General features: G+C 41.4%; 2 protein-coding genes across 3 annotated transcripts in view; both read right to left on the bottom strand.

The window, feature by feature from the left end:
- Elapor2 (endosome-lysosome associated apoptosis and autophagy regulator family member 2) overlaps positions 1-5,004 on the bottom strand; it is a 173,533-nt gene extending 168,529 nt beyond the window's left edge. For both annotated transcript variants that reach the window (XR_013049719.1, XM_042272701.2), the window contains exon 1: positions 4,650-5,004. Coding sequence is in view for 1 of the 2 variants with exons in the window: in XM_042272701.2 (XP_042128635.2) it covers positions 4,650-4,832 (183 nt within the window). In the remaining variant the exon portion in view is untranslated. The remainder of the gene's footprint in view (positions 1-4,649) is intronic.
- Positions 5,005-8,348: 3,344 nt separating this feature from the next.
- LOC121827841 (uncharacterized) overlaps positions 8,349-20,558 on the bottom strand; it is an 88,815-nt gene continuing 76,605 nt past the window's right edge. The window contains exon 7 of the mRNA XM_076566085.1: positions 8,349-10,342. The gene's annotated coding sequence lies outside the window, so the exon portion shown is untranslated. The remainder of the gene's footprint in view (positions 10,343-20,558) is intronic.

Raw genomic sequence — 20,558 nt, 5'->3', positions numbered from 1 at the left:
AGTTGATATCAACTCACCCCACCTGATTCTGGTAGAACCAATCTGGCACAGAGCACCAGCAACGTAATCACCAAATAGGTAGCCTCTTGCCAATTTTCATCCTGTGTAGGGCACTTGACACATAGCCACCCCTTTCTTCGAGTCTTTTCTCCCCTCCCTCAAAACCCCAGAACTCACCTTTCTCCAGCCTAGCTATTGTTCTGGTGTCTCCTTTGTGAACATTTCTGCTCCATCTAGTGTTGGTAAAACCCTAGTTCTGTCCTTTCAACCATTCCTTTTACCCACGTTATTCTCAAGTCCCCGCACTAGCCCAGACCGTGATCCTGAGCACAGTAGCTTGGTCCCTGGCTGCCAATTAAACAGCTCCATGTAAGTCAGTCACTCTAAAGCAAAGTTCCTTCTCTTCCCCACATTCCTCCTCCTGGGGTTAGAAGCACTTCTCCCTCCTCAGGCTAGAACCCCTCATCCACTGAGCACCCACATCCGCTTACTGTGGATCTTCTAACACCATGCTCTACCCTTGACTGATGCCCGGCCTTCCTTCACCTGGATTATTATCACCACGCCCTGGAGCAGGTCCCACCTCTTGCCATTTCCCACTCTTCTAATCTGGCCTCCGCCTTACTGCCAGACTAAGTGTTTAAATTCTTCTCTTGCTTCTAGCTGCCTATCAAATGGAGAGCAGCTTCTCGGCATGACGTAAGACCCCTCGCGACCAGGCTCCTGTGCCTCTCAGATCCGTTGCCCACAAAGCTTCTTGCTGCTCACTGCATTCCGGTTGTGCCCAGTTATGACACAGCTTTGCGTTCCCGCCGCTCTCTGATCTGTGCTCTACACCTGAATGCCTTTCCCCCAAAGGAGCCACAGTCACGGACTCTCGTCGTCGTCTTGTCAAGTTCCCGCTCATCTTTCAAGCCCTCTTCACTTCTTTGCTAGTGCTGTTTCCAATCCTTCCCAGTGGGTTCTAGCGCCATTTGCCTCTCTTGTGGGACCAAACCCCTTACTATAATTGTTTGTTTATATATCTGCCTCAGCCTTACTCATACATATATTTTAATTTTGTATTTATTTTGTAATATTAATCATGACATTTTGCCTGCAGACTAGTATAAACTGAATAAATGTTGGTGGAATAAAAACTTTCTGCCAAAGTCATCATTCACTAAAAATTCAGAGACCAGTAGAATCACATCGTGCAAGATTTCAGAGCAGTGGACTAAGGACCTTGAGACTGCATTTACCAAATTTAAATAATGTATACATAATCCACTTAGTTCTGTTCCTTTTTGTTCTCACGGGCTCTTTTAATATCTCATTGCAACGCTGAATCATCTGTTGGCCTGGATACTTTTTTCCTCTGGCTGCCCTAATAAGTCCAATTAGTCAATTAGTCAAAAATCCCACTCAAATTCACAGGTGTAGGCCTGGGCTATGAGCCTGAGCCTTTGAAGTCTCCCTCGAGATGCTTCCTGAAATATTAGCCTTGAGCTCCACTAATCTGACAATAAACAATTCTCACACTGATAAAGACTTTTCCTTTAATATCTTACACCTCCTCGTAATGAAATGGGTCATTTATTAGAGTGAGTTTTTAAGTGAGAAACAAACGGACAAAACCTCAGAAAGTTCTCCCTCATACAAAACCCCGGTAACCCCAAACAGTTCTGCTGTCCAGATGCCACTTACAGATGTCACGTCCCCTCCTCGACCGTCATCTACAGCGCACAGACTTGATTTTTATTTCTCTCTCCCAAGGCGCCCCTCCCTGCCTGTGCTCCCACTCTCGCTGATTTGGTCACCTGCTGGCCTTCCAAGAGCAATCATGTTCCTTCCCTTCCCACTCTGTAGTCCCAGGACTTCGGCAGCACTGTACTTGGAACCTCACTCAAGTCCAATGTGCCACAAAATCTCAGGTGAAGCTCTGCCCACAGCCTAATGCAGCTCTGAAGGGTCCTTTGTCTCATCTCAGGCAATCACATCAGCTTCCCCCCAGACCAACATTCTACAGTCTTCTCTTTCCTTCCACAAGTACGCAAGAAAAGTCAATCTTTGTAACTTCATTAAACACGGCTTATTTTATAAAAATGTTGGTGAAGGGTTGAGGTTTCAAGTACCCCGCAGATTTTTCCATTCCCCCTTTCACTCATGTTACAACTTGGCTTTAGTTTTTTAGCCTTAAAGACCCTCATCTTAGCTCTTCTCACCTTCTCCCCATCTCATAGTGTTGATGTCCTTTGTGCTCAGAAATGACTCCCTCCAATGTTAAGAAAAACTAGCAGTGAGCAGGCCATCGTGGCTCCCAGCACTAAGGAGGCAAGTACCAGGTCGCTCCGTGATGTGGAGGTGAAAACCAGAAGAGGGAGTGGTTAAAACAGTCGTAATAGACAGAGAATAGCTTTTTTATTCTGCTTGTGATCATGGTTCAACATCTGTCTCTCAGAGGAACTTGCTAAGCTCTAGACAGGTCCCCGATCCTCACACTCCCAGAACAGGAAGTCCTTACCCTCAAAGCCTGAGGATCATTTACCTCTCATTTTCCTCTTCAAAATAATGGTAGGTTGAAACAATGATCAAGAGTACAAATTAGCTCAGCTAGTCTAGGTCTCAACAATCAGATTATGTCCCTGGGAAGCCTCTTCTATTTCCAGAGCAGCCTCTGACCCACAGTACATAGCCTCACGCTGCCTTCAGTCTGCAGGAAGAATATCAGTAGATCTGTGCATCACTGGTTCCAAAACCACAACTAGCCAAAGCTGGCTCAGTAGCATCCTCCTTTATATTTTATCTAGTTCCATTTTCAAAGAGAAAAATTCAAAATTGACACCTAAAAGGATGGATGATTCGCATACAATTTCTAAAGCCAATGCAATGAAAATCTGGAATTGGATGAGCATCACTCCTTTGTACATTCAATCATGCCCTTGCCTCAGTTCTGTATGGCTGTAGTCTAGGAACAGGGATGTAGCTAAGTTGGCAAAGTGCTTGCCTAGCATGCAAGCAGCCCTAGGTTCGATCCCCGCCACTGTACAAACTGGGTGTGGTGACCTACATCCTTGATCCCAGCACTTGAGGTAGGAGGATCAGAAACTCAAGGCCCATCACCAGTTACATAAGGAATTTGAGCCCAGCCTGGGCTAGAAACCTTGTAGATACATAAATAAAGAGTGTGATATCAAAGCACCTCTTCTACTGGCCTTGGCTTTTCCACTTCAAGCAGATTCTTCACTACTAAGGATTAATGTTGCAAGGAACTTAGAACTTCACTTCAGAAAAGACACATGTTCTGCATACTGTGACTACGCAACTGGCGGATAAAGTTAATCTTGCTACAACAGTTGTGGATGCCGAAAAAGGATTCTATAGAAGCCTGAAGACTGGATCATTCCCAGGTGAAGAGTAAAGTGGCGGGATACATATTGAACTAAGAGTAATGCACGCTGAAGTCAAGCACAGCTGTTAGCTGAGCCCTTGCCCTGATTCACCAGTTACAATGCAGCTGCATAGTCATACTCAGGCTTTCCATCTCACATCGTCGTTTCAGGCTGCCCTGGGACTTGTATTGTAGGAGAGGAAGATGAAAATCCACAGAAGATGGATGATGTCTAGAAGGAGGTTACTCTAATTCAGGAGTGGTTCCAGCATGCACAGGAAACCGAATCTGCCCTTTCTTCTCAAAGGGAGCCAATGGCTAACCTATTTTTGCTGGATAAATATAAAGGACCCATCACCCTGATTCCTAGCAATCTTCCTTAAAACAGCATGTGTGCTTCAGTTCCTCTCCAACAAGATCATTCAAAGTAGGTCAGAAATGCTGCTTCCTTCCCCTGATTGATTTTCATTAAGAGGATGCACTTCTGGAGCATTAAAGGAAAAAATAAACACCAAATACAGTTTCCAGTGACACCCCCTGTAAATTTTTGACACACTGAGTATCGTTTTCCTAAAAGCAGAGAAAAGTCCAATCACCCAGAATTTATCCTTCTTGGCTATAAATCAGCAGCAATCTCAAGCTGTAAAGTACACAGCTGCAAGCTTTCAGCCAGGTGAAGAGCCTCCCCAAGGAGCGTATTAGCTTTACCCATTCTAATTTTCTACATCACCAACCCGCCTTTTTCCTAAGTACTTTCTTTTGTACCTTCTTCACATCCATGTCTTGTCAGGATGTCAAAAAAAAAAACACCACAACGTGCCTTTTGTGGAAACCGAGAGCAGGGGAGTTGGGTGAAAGCATTGTGGATACCAGGGACAGAGAAAGCAGGAGAGGGAGGGTCGGTACCCAGGTCTCTGAAAAGCTATAGAGCGATAGTTTTCCAAATCCCACAGGGCAGGGCTTCCCCAGTCTCCTCCCCTTCCTGAAATTTCTCCTCAACCCCAGGTCCTCAGACCTGGCTCTCGAACCGGAGCGCCGCAAAGTCCTTTCAGAAACCCCCAAACACCAGCGCGGAGAGAAAAAGCACCACCAGAAAGATAAACCTGCACACCCGCTCCTAGCCAGCTAGCAGGGGCGAGCAACTTCATCCCTGGACACAACCGAACGCCCCTGTCCTCCAAGCCCGAAAAAGGTGATGGCCACTCTGAGCCCGGGTCCGCGCGGCCGCCCCACCCCGCACCCCGCCGCAAACTCCAGGCGGGGACCAGGTGCTGCTCACCTCCTGGCACGCAGGAAGCGGGCGGCCGGAGGAGGGCGAGTCCCCAGCCCAGGCTGCCTGGTAGCCGGCGAGCGCCCAGCAGCAAAGCCAGGCGGGGCTCCAGGGCGAGCGCGCGCGGCGGGGACCCTCGGCCGCTCGCCCCCCGCCCCTGCCCCGAACCCTCCGCAGGGCGAGCAGCAGCATCGTGGCTCTTGGGTGCACTCGGACCGTCAGGCTGCGCAGCTCCGGCTCCGGGCGGCGAGGACCGTGCTCTCGGCTCCCCTGGCTCAGGCTCAGCTCAGCTGGTCCGCTCGCTGACAGCTCGGCCGCTCGCAGCGCGGGCAGCCGGCGCCCGTTCTCCCGTCACGCCGGAGGGAGGGACCGTGGGACGCGGGCGCGGCGCGGAGGCGGGACGCGGGGCGGGGACGCGGGAGCCCGGAGCAGGTGTCGCGCGCGAGCCACGGCTGAGGCCCAGCCCAGCACGCGTGGAGCGGTGGCACCGCCAACCGCGCAGGAGCCTCGCGACTAAGCTAGGGGGAGTCAGGGAGGCCAGGGACCCCGGGGTGTCGCTCCTCTCTAGACCCCTGTGGGCACCCTAAGAATATCTCTCGTAAGGATCCACGCCTGGCAACCTCAAAATGAATTTCGACATGATTAGGGTTTGCCTGAAACGGCAGAGAGGCAAGAGGCCCGAGGTCTGTAGTATTGGATTCAGTTAGCTCATTTATTTGATGAAAATGGTAACGGTACCCACCACGTGGGGTCGCCATGCGGGTTAATTAAGTTGATGTGCACAAAGCTCTTGGAAGGGTGCCTGTAGTAGATGTTTGTGGTGGTGGCACCAAACCTGCTTGCTGCTGATGTTGGTATGACTTTACACAGATGTGCAGCCTCTGGCGAGTAAACCTTTCTGCTTCTGGGAAAGCATTTATCCTGTACAAAGACTGCAATGGTGGTCTATCTTGTGTGGCCCCCGCGAAGCAGTGAACAAGGACGTATGGGTGTGGGAGGACCTCAAGGATCTTGGACCCTAGGAATTAATGAGTTGTTGTGTTCGGTTATCCTGTTCATTCGATTACTTAGAGAAACCCACTTGACGCACTAAATGTAAATGGACCTGAATTTATCTTCAGCACTGTAAATACGTTTACTCAAATGTATAATGTCGTTTTCATCCTCCTATGGTTTAGGACATAAACCTGGACAGGTAGATGCTCTGTTATCACTTTGTTTTTATTTTCTCTGTATGTTTTTTTTTATTCTTTAATCCACCAGGAATTCATGTGAACCAAATTTATATTATCTTTGTCAACAACTAACAACATGACTCATGAATTTAAAACATTTTCTTTCTTTATAAAAAATAAAGCTCATTTTCGTCAATATAACTGGATTAAATTGCAATTACAGATTTCCCTAAACAGCACCCTTTGTAACCCTCACTTAATAATTTCCTCTTAAAAGATTAAACAGCTTAGAGTTACTAGGTGCACATTGGTTTTCTCTTGTGCAGGGCACATCCAGAGGAGAACGTTAAGAATCCACAAAAGCCAGAACTACACCCACAATAGCAGGGCTAAGGGCGTGTTATCTACATAGATTTTTTTTTCTTTTTGCAGGTAAGCCAGATAACAATATAAATGAACAAAAGTTTTTAAATCCTCTAAGCACAAAAAATGTTAGGAAGTATGAATGAATTCAACTAACGAATGTTTGAAACGTAAATTTTATACAGGCAGAATGAAATATTATGAAAAGTGTTTCTATGTGAATCTGGAATGAGAATAATTCTGGTAAATGTGTCTGTGGATTGTGCACTCGGGAGCACAGGTATTCTGGAAAACAATTTGACAACGTATTAAAATATGTTTATTCATTCGGGGAACATGGTAGGAGACAGAAAGAGTGTAGGAGCAGGAAGGAAGACAGAGAGGAGGACAGCAACAGGCTGTCTCCTGGACGCCACACAGCCATCTGCTAGCACAGCAGCCCTACCCACTGCCCTACACCGGACACGGGATCCCAAGGGCCCTCCCTCCTAGATGAGTTACTAACTACTGACGAGTTCTGGAGGAGGGGGAGCCATTGCCTCATTTGTGAACCAGTGGGTCCACCAGGTTCCAATGGATAGATAGCTACAAACCCATGGTCACATGGACAGCCCTGGCTAAGCTCTGACAGTGACAAAACCAAACAAAAAAGGCCTGAGTGTAGCCAGGGACTTGTAGGGAGATCACAGGTGGGAGGAAGATAATAGAGGGAAGGGTGAGAGGGATCAAAATGCATTATATATCTAAAGCTGCCAAAGAATAAACTCATTCACAGTTATGGAAATATAGTCATGCCTTTGGCTAGTCATCTTTTTAAAGTTTTAAAAAATTTCCTCATACAATATAGATAGATCATATTCTTTCCCTTCCCTTAACTCTTCCCAGATCCTTCACACCTCCCTCCCCACCCAACTTCAGGCTCTTTCTCTCTTCCTAGTCATTTTTAATTCTAGTCATCTAAGAGCTAGTCAATAAGGAAAACAAGTTTTTGTGCTCATTGTTGTCTAATTAAAAATGAACTAGCCTAAGTGTTCCCAGATGGGGAATGGTTAAGTAAATTATATTCCTTCCTGCGGTAAAACTATACAGATATTAAAGTTACCTTTTCAGAGGATATTGAGAGACCTGAGGAAGGGCAATGAAACAATATCAATGTTTAAAAACTGGAAACTCGACTTACCAGGAAGTTTGTCCCCAGGTGGAGCGGAAGGGAGGCAGGTGCGCAGCTGAGGGGGTTTTATTGAAGGAGCATGATTAAAACAAACTAAACCAAAGCTCTGGGCAGAGACTGATTAGTAGAGAGACAGCTGTTTTCTTTTATTTCTTTCTCTTTTTTCTTTTTACTGACTTTGTATTCACTATCTCTATATTATTGTATAATATTATAATTATCATGTATCATTTACAGTGCCTGTGTTTTTTAATGTCGAACAATTCTACCCAGGGGAAAAAAAATCAGACACACAAAAATGTAAAGACCCAAATGTTCGCCAGTGTTGTTTGTTAAAAAAAAAAAATGGTAAATGAAACCTAAATATCTAATACTAAAGAAAAGTGAAACAAATAATGTTATATGCAAAAGAAATTCCTTACACAGATTAATTTTAGTGGAATTGATTTGAGGGGTGTAAATATTCATGAATCAAATAGCACTCTAGACCAGAGCGCTCCATCCCCCAGCATCACAGTTGTGTTTGGAGACTACAGAGGGTATGACATAGAAATAGCCTAACTGCAAGCATTGTATCTTCAGCCCTCTACAGGAATAATTTATCAAAAAACACATAAGCTATGAATTAACTGCTATAAATGACAAATGAACCATTTTCCATAATATGACAATATTCTGAATGTTTTTTGTCACATATAGTTGAACTTAAGTTGTATGCCTGTAAAACACACACACACACACACACACACACACACACACACACACACACAAATAGCCTAATTGGTCACAGCTCTACATTTGCCATATTTAGTTTGCAAGTTGTGATTGGTTGGAAAGGCTACCATGTCTCAGATACTTGTTAAAAGAATATGCTCTTAAATTAGGTCAGAGCTCCCTTATATTCTAACTTAGGTTGCAGTCTGCTGCAGATGGAGACACCTTTAACCTAATCTCATTTGACAAATTCAATGGCATATTACCCAACTACTAAAAATTGCTTCATGAAAAGCACCTGACACAGGAAATGCTTGAGAATTTTTTCCCCATTCAGCAAAGAAAATAATGACACACAATTTATGCACAGTAGACATTCAATATATTTTATTTATTAAAACACGGGCAGACTTCATGGTGATGATCGCCGAGAAAAAAAGAAAGATTGGGAAGGAGCATACAGAGGGCTTCATCTGAACTTTTAATTCTGTGGAAGTGGAGCGTGTATACATGCACTCACCAGTGAAGGTTAACGGTCAACTTTGGGGGTGTTCCTCTTTCACTCCCTACCATATTTTCTCAGACAAGATCTGTCACTAAACCTAGAGCTCAAGGATTCAACGCGTGCACCTGTGCGGAAGCCTCGTTCATCTGCTTGTCCCTTCTCCACCTCACTCCAGACACGTGCCAACATGTCCAGCTTTTGTCTGGATTCTGGGGGTCTAACTTCAGGGTCTTGTGCTTATAGAGAAAGCACTTTCCCCACGACTACCTCGCTAGCCCTGAACTCTTAACATATTTTTAGTTACGTGCATGTATGTGCACTCTGTATGTGCACGCCACGTGTGTGCAGATGCCCGCACAGGCCAGAAGTGGCTGTCAGATCCGTTGGAGCTGAAGTTAAAGCTGGTGTGGGCCAACCATCAACCAAACTCAGTTCTTCTGCAAGAGCTGCGCTTGCTTTTAACTGCTGAGTCATCTCCCCACCCCAGTATTTCATTTTTCAAAGAAAAGAAGGCGGAAAGGGGGCTAGAGAAGGAGAAAGAAAATATCTGAAGCAAATATAAAAGGTAATGTTTTGTTGTGAGTATTGGGTAGCAGTTATGCTAATAACCAACATTTATTGGGCATTTAATAGATAAATACTAGAAGTATTCGAAGATCAAGTAATTTATTTAATCTTCAAAATCACTGTGACATAGGTGTCCCATTATCCACCTATTTTACAGAGAAAGAAAGAAAGCCACAATTTCCTCAGCAGGAAATAGCACAGGATTTCAGACACTGGCAGATTTGTTTCCCTACTTAGGGATTTAGTTTTGTTAGCCTCCATACTTTCTATGCTTTTGAAAACCGAATCATTGAAATTATTTTGTGGAATTCATCTTAACTAGATTTAAACATCCATATTAAAAATGCCAGAAGGGGAAAGAGATACAACTTAAATAATAATATTATGCTACTATGTGAGGTCTTGGGTTCAATGTTTAGTCTCACCTTAAAATTCAAAAATATTAAGAGGATAGATAAAAATAATAAGGGTGTTTTCTGGGTAATACAAAGCACATAGCTTTTTCTAACTGGTTATACTAAACGTCTTTTGACACTTGGATTTCAATTTACTAGTTGAATAAGAACAATCAATCATTTGCAAATTAACTTTGTTTTGATTTGATTATTTTTACCTTTATTTTATGAGAATCTCATATATGAGCTTTGTATTTACATCATTCCCCTCTAACTCCTCTCCTCCAACACTACCCTCCTCAAATTCATGGCCCCTCATTTTTATTTGTGTGTGTGTGTGTGTATAAACCTGCTAGATTTATTTAGTGCTGCTTGAATATATGTGCTTAACCTATTGGGGGCTTGTCTTTAGAGAAGACTCATTTCACCTCTATCGGCAGTTATTAATTACCTCCAACTCTTCATCTAGGCATGGGACCATGTGAGGTTTCCCCGCTTCACATTGGCATGCAAATTGCTATTGTCATCTTTCAGGCTGTCTTTAGGCAGCCGTATTGTTGACATCTCATGGGTGCAGCATTCCTGTCATATATAGAAGACACTATCTCGTAGCAGATCCCCTGGTCCTCTAGCTCTTACAGTATTTTTGCCTCTTCTTCTGTGACATCCCTCCACAGATAGGGAACCTTCAGTATAAGGCTTATGTTACAGATGTATCAATGGGATTGGGCATTCCATGGTCAGTTGTTCTCTGTATCTTGACCATCTGCAGCAAAGAAGCTTCTTTGATGAGGGATGAGAGCCATGCTTATCTGCGGGCAGAAGGATAAGTATTTATAATGCAGCTATGAATTATACTTGTTTGGAGCAGTGGCAGTAGTAAGTTCTCCTGCAGGGTCTTAGGTCTCACCAGCCGTGAGTACTGAGCTAGGTTTACCAAGTTAGGCATGAATTCCCTCCTATACGTCTTAATATGTCTTAAGTCCAACAAGAAAGCTCTTGGTTGCCATCAAGATGTAAGTATCACTTTCTGAATATCTTGGCATTCTAGCCATTGTGGTTCATAGGCTTCAGAGCTGCATAGGACTACCGATTTTTGAGAGCAGGGGAAGGTATGTGCCTCAGCTCAAAGAGAGACAGCAAATTCACCATTTCATTCCCTTCATGGTGCAAGACTAGATGCTGACAGTCCAACATGGTGAGATCTCCTCACTACAGGTCAAAATGCTAATCTTTCAGAAACACCCATACACACCCAAAATAAGGTTTCACCTGTTATCCCTGGGTGTCCCTTATCCCAGTCACATCGACACATAAAATTAACTATCACAAATGTGAAATCAAGCAAACCTCCTTTAATGGAAACTCTCCTCCTTACTGGCTGTGTGAGCATTTGCCTAAACTTTTAGTTTTAATTCTTTCATCTGAAAATCAAAACTAAAAATATCTGACATTATAGGATTGGTGTGCAATAAATTAATGTATTTAATGAGTTCATGCATCTGAAGTGTCTGCCATTGTTATTGGTATAGTTATAGCTTGTTGTAAATATCCCTTCCATAAATTACTTGTACTATATTTACTTGCAGTCCAAAATTCCCAGGAAGGGCGATGCCTCCAATATCCTCTCAAGTCAGAAGTTTTGCATCTTTGTAATTATATTAGTCAAGTTTCTCTACAGTAACAAAACTTTTAGAATTTATATATATATATATATATATATATATATATATATATATATATATATATATATATGAAGGGTATTTATTAGAATTACTTACAGGCTGTTTAAACTAATCCAACAATGGCTGCCTATGAATGGAAAGCCCAAGAAAACTCTAGGTGTTCAGTCCATGAGACTGATTGTCTCAGCTGGTCTTCAGTATTATTGGAATTCCAAAGAAGTAGGCTCTTGTGCCAGCGAAGGAATGGACTTGCTAGCAAGGTGAGAGCAAGCAGGCAAAGGGCAAAAGCTTCCTTCTTCCATGTCCTTAAACAGGCTTCCAGCAAAAGGCACGGGGGAGATTAGAGGTAGGTTTTTCCCAGCTCAATAATTCTGGATTAAAGGTGTGTCTTCCTGCCTCAAGATCCAGATTAAAGGTCTGTGTTCCTACCTGAAAGATTAGAAGTATAGATCTTCCTACTTCAAATTAAACAAAAATCCCTCACAGATGTGCCCCTCCATTTGGGTCTCTCAGTTCATTCCAGACTTAGTGAAATTAACAACCAAGAACAGCCGTTGCAGTAATCAAAGGAATCCCAGGAAGATTCTAGCGTTTGTGTGCCGATCTTTGGCATAGATTTTTTGCGCCTTTGTTCTTGAGTGTATTATCCTAGAGGCTCTTCATTCCCCGAGTGCCTGAAACTCTGACCCCATGGTTGTTCCTTCAGTTAACTGCACGTGGGCTTCCTTCTGCCTGAAAGCCTGGAATGTTGGCCTACAGTGCTCCTCTTCAAGTCTTTACTCAAGTGTCGTTTCCTGGTGGGTTTTTCCTAAAATTCCTGCGGTTCCCTATCCCCCGTCCTTGCTTTACTTTTCTCCCCAGGACTATCACCATCCCGCAAGCTGCATAGCTTGCTTATTGCCTGCTTCTCCTACCTAAAATCCAAGCTCCATGAATACATGATTTTGTTTGCTTTTAATTACTATATTCCCAGATCTAATATACAAGCATCGATAAATATGTGTTGCATGAATCAGTGTGTTATGTGAGCACCATAAATGAGAGCAGCTGATTTATTAATAATATGAACTACTTCAGACACACTACAATTGATGTTTCCAATATTTATCCTGTACCATCAAAGAGGACACTGGTATTTTGACCACTAATATGCATTATCACAGATGCACTGTAATTAATTTAGAAGTTTCTAAATTTATCCAATGATGAATTTGGGATGAGTCCCCAATTCTCAATCTAAGAAACAAAAAATTAACTGCACTTAATAGACTCCACCTCCTTTTGATTTATAGAGAAAAAAATCTATTATGTATTTACTACATTATATCATATGGTTTATAGTGCCTTGCAGAATTTCCTAGAGAGAAAGTAAACAAAGTTTGGATCCGTGGAACCAAATGAAACAAAGAATAACGACCTACCAGGCAGTCAGGCAACGTTGGTGCAAATTCTGCTCCAGGCTTCACATAGCACTCAATCCTCTGTGCCATCTAGCGCAGAGGAACCAGTGCCATGGGGCTGTCTTTGCCCTGAGAATTTATCTATGATCCTGCAGCTGCTGCTGCTTCGTTTCCTCACCGTCTCCTACATCTCATGGGAGAGTGTTTCTTTAACCTACTTTCCATGTAGAATCTAGCCATAAGGGAGTCCTGGGAATGTGGAGGAAGAGAGTCAACAAGGCCAGAGCATCCCTAGTGCAATAACAAACGAAGCTTCTCCCAGCTGCTTGAGGTTTTTTGTTGTTCTCCTTGTTCTATGAGCATAACCATACATTAATGCTTTTCCTCTCCTAGATCTCTGTTTTTAAACAATAAATACTTCATATCTGTAAGACAATATATAAGTGCAAATAACTGTAGTTTCATTAGGATTTCTTATTTTTCTAAAAATTAAACTTTTAAATGAAAATATACTTAAATTGGAATATCTTATCTGTTTTACCTTTTGGTTCAAAAAGGCATGTTAAAATTAAGACAAAATGGATATGAGAGAATCAAACAGCTATCTGTGGTGCTTCACCCTCTTGCCACTCTCAGCCTTTAAGTATTCTTATTCCTGCACTAAAACTTTCCTATCTTGGTGCTGTTCATTTCTTGTCTGGGTTTGCTGACAATCCCATCTTGATATCAAAGATAAAAGGAAATGGACTATGTGTGTGCATTATAACTTGGATAAATTTCAAAAGCATTACATTAAAAGGAAAATCTTGAAAAATACATGCTGTTATCATTTCATCTATATGGAATCACCCAAAATAAATAAAATTATAGTTATAGAAATTTATGTTTCTTAGTGGCTGAAGTGGAAGGGACTTATAGCCACGGAGTGACAGCACAACACAGATATGTATTTATGGGGACTCTGTTTTGTGTCTTTAGAAATGGCTAGTACGGGTGTTACAATTCTATACATCTGTTAGAATTCATGGAACTACACACCAAAAAATCAATTTTGTTATGAACTTGGGGCATTGTTGACTTCCTTCCTCCATATTCCCTCTGTGCTCAGCCACATGATCCCCCATCCAGTCATGATTGGGTTCACCAAAATCTTAGCTACTGAATGATGAGCCTCATGATCCCACCTATACACAGATACTGTAGTCTCTGCTTTCATCACCAGATATGACAGTACTAAGAGGTACTCCTCAGGATCCTCTGGACTCTATCTTCAAATTCATGAGAAATATCATCATAATATTTTTAACTTTTCAGTCCACTGCAAAGGAAAGTCCCAAAATAACATGTGGTAATTTCAAGTTCCAAATCAACTTTATCCCCTAGAGGAATATTCCTCTAATTAATACTAAGACTTTTAAGCTAGCAGAAGCCAAAATATCGGATTTAGGATATCAAAGTTTTACACCTTGATTGCTAAATATAATAATGAGAAATGCCCCCCCACAGTCATTACCCAATGAGAAGAAATAGCAATATATATTAGTTACTTGTTCACAGACTCTATTTTATTCTGAAGGGTACAGCCCCAGTGTTGGAAGGTCTTGCTTCTCCACTCACAGGGTTCTAAGTCCTGCTAAACTATCCACTGTGCTCTAAGTCAGCGGCTTCATAATGAGAGTTTTGTGGATTTAGTAGCGAACTCCAAGAATAGAGGCCTTAATTATTTTGCTATAAATTGATTCTATTGACCAAAAGCAATACTGTGTGAGATGGCATGATTAAAATAAGGCCTTCACTAAGTTAACAGAAGCAGCATGGTAGCCCCCAAATTATCCAGATTGTTGTTCCATTGAGGACAAAAGCAGTTTGTTCCATAATGGAAGAAATACAGTGCAATCAACAGAAGGAAGGTTTGTCCCTCGTTATAATATCAATGGAGGAAATTCAATTGATCATTCAGCCGTGGTAGCATCCAGTCTATCAGTTCCTTACTAAGACAAGTGTAGTCTTCATTACTGCTACAATAGGCCGTTCATTGTTTATTGCTTCATTGGCACCACTCCAGAGGGTCAGAGTTGACTGACATCAGCATGTGAGTCAATTGACTCACTTGGTCCTACTGCCTTTGGTTAAAGCAAACATTCATTGAGACATTAATATCACATACTGCTTCTATCTCAAATGGTTCCTTCTCCACTATTGTTCAATCTTCCTTCCCACCAGACTTCTGATCCTGTTTTCTCCCTGCTCCTTCACTATATAGCCAAACCTCTTCACCTATCTATGAACTGTGTAGATCTGATGAGACCATCGTACTGGTAAAATATTCCCAGTTGTATGCACTGGAGAAGCTGGAGTTCCCTTCTCCACTGTCCTTCAGGAATACTCATGACTTATTTGGAAAGTTGGGCCTTAAGTTTTTACAAGACAATTCTAAGACTAGGAATAATGAACAAAAAAGCAAGAAAAAAATTAAACCCATTACAAGCAAAATGTTACACTAAATGAGACAGTAAATGCTGACACAATTATTCCTGCGAGACACATTATTCAAAGGGTAGCAAGGTCGATTGTGAACCATATATTTATATATATAAAATCAGTGTTTGCATCTATTAACTAATATTGACCTTGCTATGGAGAGGAACATTACAGGATATTCAAGCAGTTATAAAACAGAAATCCATTATATACACATATGAAACTGTCAGAGAATTCATGTGACAGGACAGGTTTTAATCATTTTTCAACTTTCCTATTTCAAGAGAAATTTAAGTGTGATCGGCATGCAGATTCTTCCAGCTCATTTCCCCAGATATCTCAGGTAAGAGCAATGAAGGAAATAAAGTTTCACCATGCAGATCAGAGATATGCAGTGGGATATGACCATGACCCAAAAGAAAAGACTGGGTGACTGGACACGAGTTCTAAACATGCCTTAAAACTTTAATCATGGCCGGGCGGTGGTGGCGCACGCCTTTAATCCCAGCACTCGGGAGGCAGAGCCGGGAGGATCTCTGTGAGTTCGAGGCCAGCCTGGGCTACCAAGTGAGTTCCAGGAAAGATGCAAAGCTACACAGAGAAACCCTGTCTCCAAAAAAACAAAAAACAAAAAACAAAAAAAAAAAACTTTATTCACTATATGGAAGTCAAGACCCACGAAACCACTGAACCTTGGAGAAGGATTAGCCTTTAAAGTTCACTAAAAAATCAGAGCTTAAGTTCCTGTATCTTCTCCGTCATCTCCAATCTCTTCCTCAAGAGACTTTCCAGCAAAATAAATAGAGAAATAAGCAGTCCCATCATCAGGAAGCCAGTGTCTTCGGAGGCAGCCATCCTATCTCTGGACAGCTCACACAATATGAACATCTTCCAAGTTGCCAAAACTGTACCCGCCATGGTCATAATTCTCACTCTAGGGTGCTCACAAGTAAAGCCTCACTCCTGTAGTAATAATAACCTTTCAGATAGTTTTCTTCCCACAGTCTTTTGTCTGAGATAATATCATGATTTCATTTTGTGTGAACCTGAATTTTCCAAAACTGCTCTTTAAGCTTAGATTCAAACTGATACGATCAACATCAGATTAGTCTGTAAAACAGCAGAGAGGAACACAGCTGTCACGCATTCTACAGGGGTTAGTTCTTCTATACTCCAAGTTTATATCAAAGTAATCTGGAAGTTACACTAATGTTTGCTATACTAGGAAGACTCACCAGGAGCCGACCAAGTGTGAGGCACCTCAGAGAAGGCCTCTCCTGCACCTTCTCATTCAACTCTCCTGACAGTCTATGGGTAGGTTCTATTTTCGCCCATTTTTAAGTGCTTTAAAAAATACTTTGCCCAAGTTAAAAAACTGAAGAAGCAGCAAAACTTGGATGCCATATCAAATGTCAAGAAAAGTCGTGTCCACATCCACTGAGCACTACTTTCTACCAGCACTATGCCTTTATCTTAGGAGGGAGATGCTTTGTTCTCATTGTTTGGAGCACAGTGAGGCAGAGCGAAGTTTAGCTGAGTGCTACCACAGTAAGAACCAGTCTGTCTGAACAGGCTTGCTCACAGGCTCAAACCTTACATGTAGCACTTCCTAAATTATCTTACTGGATTTACTGTATCATTCTTCCCTCCTAAAATGTTCAGATACTGAAAAAAATCATTTAAACTCAGTGTTTTTGTCTCTGGTACCTTTTTACAACTGAAATGTTAAATAAAGGTTTCCATGTGTTTAAGTTACCAACTTACGCTATGTAGAAGGTGCCCTGGGAGAAGTAACATAAAGGTAGTAGACAGGTTTCCAGATACAACCACTCATTCATCCTTGGTATCAGCAGAGTCAGTGAATGTCCCATGCACCCTCTCACCCAGCCCATGTGTCTCCATTGTTCTACTAGGATATGTTGGATATCTAGTAGGCATATATCTACTAGGATATATTATTTCTTAAGTATCCTACTGAAAATCATATTTACCCTCATAGCTCATAGCCAGCAAAAAGTAAGACCACATCAGCGTGAAATAATGTTTAATAGTACATCTATTTAGGTCATGGTGATTGTCATTTCTGCTTCTAAGGATTAAGTTTTGAAAAACAAGATGCTAGGTCACATATACATTGATTATTATACTATTGTACTATAATTATGTAATTATGGATGGTACTTTATGTATCATCAAGAACTAACTTGGGTTCCTGTGATTTCCCACACAGCTTAAAACATCTTCTAAATTGATTTTAGCAGACGGCACGTTTATTGTGTTATACATGCTCATGATCTAGATTTGTTGGGCATCTTTGAAATTGACACTGTGATTGTAGGGGTTTTTTTTTTAAAAAAAAAAAACATTTATTTTATTTTACTGTGTCTGTGTATGTATGTGGTCACACACATGCCACTGCGGGTCTGTGGAGGTCAGAGGACAGCTTGCAGGAGTCACTTCTGTCCTATTATGTGGATTCCAGGGCTTGAACTCATGCTACCAACCTTAGCAGCAAGCACATTTACCAAGTTATAGAGTTTTACTTGCAGTTTGTATTTAGTTTAACTAATAGTTTCACTTTTTTCTTAATCAAATTATCCAACCCTGTGAATTAATTACCTTCTATTGTGAGTCATACATAAGCTTTTTCATCAGTAAATGTTTGTCTCCTGAGTAATGATCCTTTGAACCTACAAATCTATCATATTGTCTGTCATGGCTTTGAAACACCATAATAAAGTCAATATGTTTAGCAATTTCTAGTTGTGCTTGATTTCATTGTTTAGCATTTATTATTATTTATTCGAATAAAACAGTATTTCCTTTCAGTTCATTGAGGATGCAACCTCTTAACCTAAAATTCAAGCATTTGAATGTTACCACTGTTATTACTCACAAAGACAATGACCTCTAAACAGCCTAGAGCCTGGGGCATGGTTTTTTTTTGACATTGCTTGGGGTCTCAGATTTCAGGTGCAGTAAAACGTGAAAAATACAAAACTCTGATAACTGAAGAATATCATCATTATTGAGGATAATTGTGTCCATATTTCAAAGCAGTACAAAATTGAGAATTCTCAAACCTATATTTCTGTTCTCCACTATCCAGCTACAATCTAAAACATAAGTGTTAAACTAAGGAGAAATAAAAGCCATATGTCTAAATCTAGTATCAGGAAATATTTTTGTTCTAAATATTTTAGATTATGTTTTTAACTGTCTTTCAAATCTCTTTCAGGTAATTTTTGTAAAGCTAGTGTTACTATTATCTTGTTCCAATTAGCTTTATTTTGAATGACTCTGCAATGCTATTATCCCTCTGGGATATACAGAAGGTCACTTTCCTTTTCTAAAATATAGAATTATTCAACAGAGCTTACAAACTGTACTGGTAATGTAATTCTTACTATACCTCTGAGAGAAAATGATCCTTCAGATAGGTTCAGAGCAAGTAGCATTTGTAATGCTAATGTATTTTGCCCAAGAATGTCTCAGCTGGATCAGTTCCCCACGTGTTCATCAGGTCCTAATGAGGTTCTGGTAATAGAGTGGAGAAAGACACAATTCTCATTTGTCATGTCTGCTCAGAAATAAAAATTGCATTAGTCACGTATAGAATGCCAATGAAGGTTCCTTTGATAACTCTGATCCTCGGCATTTATAAAGTAGGCCTTGAATTTTTCTATCATAATCCTGATTGGCATTTGATGACTTTTTCTTTTAACAATAAAATAAGGAATGACAAGTATTTTTTTAGGGATGCCCTGTCAAATGAGCATCATAGCATAGTAAATACAATAAAACAGACAGAACTATTTGGCCAGGAACCAGCTCTGCTCTCTTAAAAATGGGACGGAAACAGTTTCTAATCATTGCTGAAGTCTTGATCTGGCTTTTGATTATTACCATTCATCATTTCCTCAAAAATCACCATTTATTAAGCTGATCATTGAGGTCTTTAAATTCAGGTCCTTAAATATACTTCCTGGCCTAGTAGCATAGCAGAGATTTTACAGTAAATTTACAAGAGTGAGCTAATGAACAAGAATTTGGTCTTGTATTTATGTATGCTTGTTTTCACAAAGGGTCCTGTTGTGAGCAAGATGGTAGATACACATAGTTAGTATAACAAAAGCTATATTCTATTATGCTGAGGGTCATCACACAAGGTTCACACTCTAAATTCCCAACTAAGGCCCTAATCCTATCTCCCCAAGGCTGCTCACCTGTGTGATGTATCTTAGCTGAAGGTCAAGTCCAGATTCAAGGGTCAGGATCCTGATAGAGACTCTCTGCTGCAGGGCAGATCAAGGTAGAGTCTCTCTAGATGTGCAGAGCAGAGTCAGAGTATTGCTCTTGGTCTCTGCTTATATACCGTCCTGTGGGTGTCATGGGGTCTAGGACTGTGCCTGGGTATCTTGAGTGAGTGATGTCACTGAGTTCTGATTATCAGGTGCAGCCTTGGGTTAGTGGGGATGCTGACTAAGCCATTTTTACATGTCTAAGGGGCATTTTTTTACTATGCTCATTACAGGTCTTTAACACTCTGAGCTGCATCACCAGCCTTTGAGTGTTTGGGGGTTTTGTTTGCTTGCTTTTGTTTTGAAACAGGCCCTCTTGTATGCTCTGGTTAAACTTGAATTCTGGCTCTTCCTTCCATTGCCTTCTAAGTGCTGGAATTATAAGTGTGTGCCAGAATACCTGGCATCAACTCTTCAATTTATTGTAGGAATAACTTTTTCTTCTTTAAATCCAGAACACTTCCTCTCCCTAACCAATCTCTCCCGAGCAGCCTTTGAAGACTCTAAAACTATTTCCCAGTGATGTAGCACACTTCACATCATGACCAACTGTCACAGTGAGAATTATTAGAATAGGTCGGTTACATTGATGTGTTAAGAAGAAAGCTTATTCAAACACTAAGTGATGGTGATCTAGTGAGTTTGAATCTGTCTTTTCCCAGAAGGACACTTGCCCATGAAGGTGAATGTGAGCTTCTACATTCACAGACAAGACAAATCATGAGAGGAACATTCTCCAAAGTAAGACTCTAATAAGAATTCTTAAGAAGTCAGCAATGACAAAGGCCTGAGCTTTGAAGGTTGTACATGAGACCTAGAAGTAAATTCAGGAGACAGCTTGGAAAATTCCTCTTATAGAACACAACACTGAGTAGGGAAAATACAAAACGGCCCCTCGGAATTCACATCCTCAGGCTGGTCCTCACCTGAGCTTGTGGATTCTAGTGGAGGCAAAGCGCAGATGAGAAAAGTTCTGTTTCTGTGTAGGTAGGCGGTCCGGCCGCCCCATCCACTGTCCAGGCCGTGGTGAGCCAAAGCAAATGTAAATAAACAGTCACTGGAAGTATAACTTGTCAATATGGATCTCAAAGGCCTCAGATAAAATTCCAAAACATACGAACATACGGCCAAATCCCAGAGCATCCGCAAGGACACAAATTA

The sequence above is a fragment of the Peromyscus maniculatus genome, chromosome 3, assembly GCF_049852395.1.
Source record: "Peromyscus maniculatus bairdii isolate BWxNUB_F1_BW_parent chromosome 3, HU_Pman_BW_mat_3.1, whole genome shotgun sequence".
Lineage (NCBI taxonomy): Eukaryota > Metazoa > Chordata > Mammalia > Rodentia > Cricetidae > Peromyscus > Peromyscus maniculatus.
This window is presented reverse-complemented; position numbering and strand designations above follow the sequence as displayed.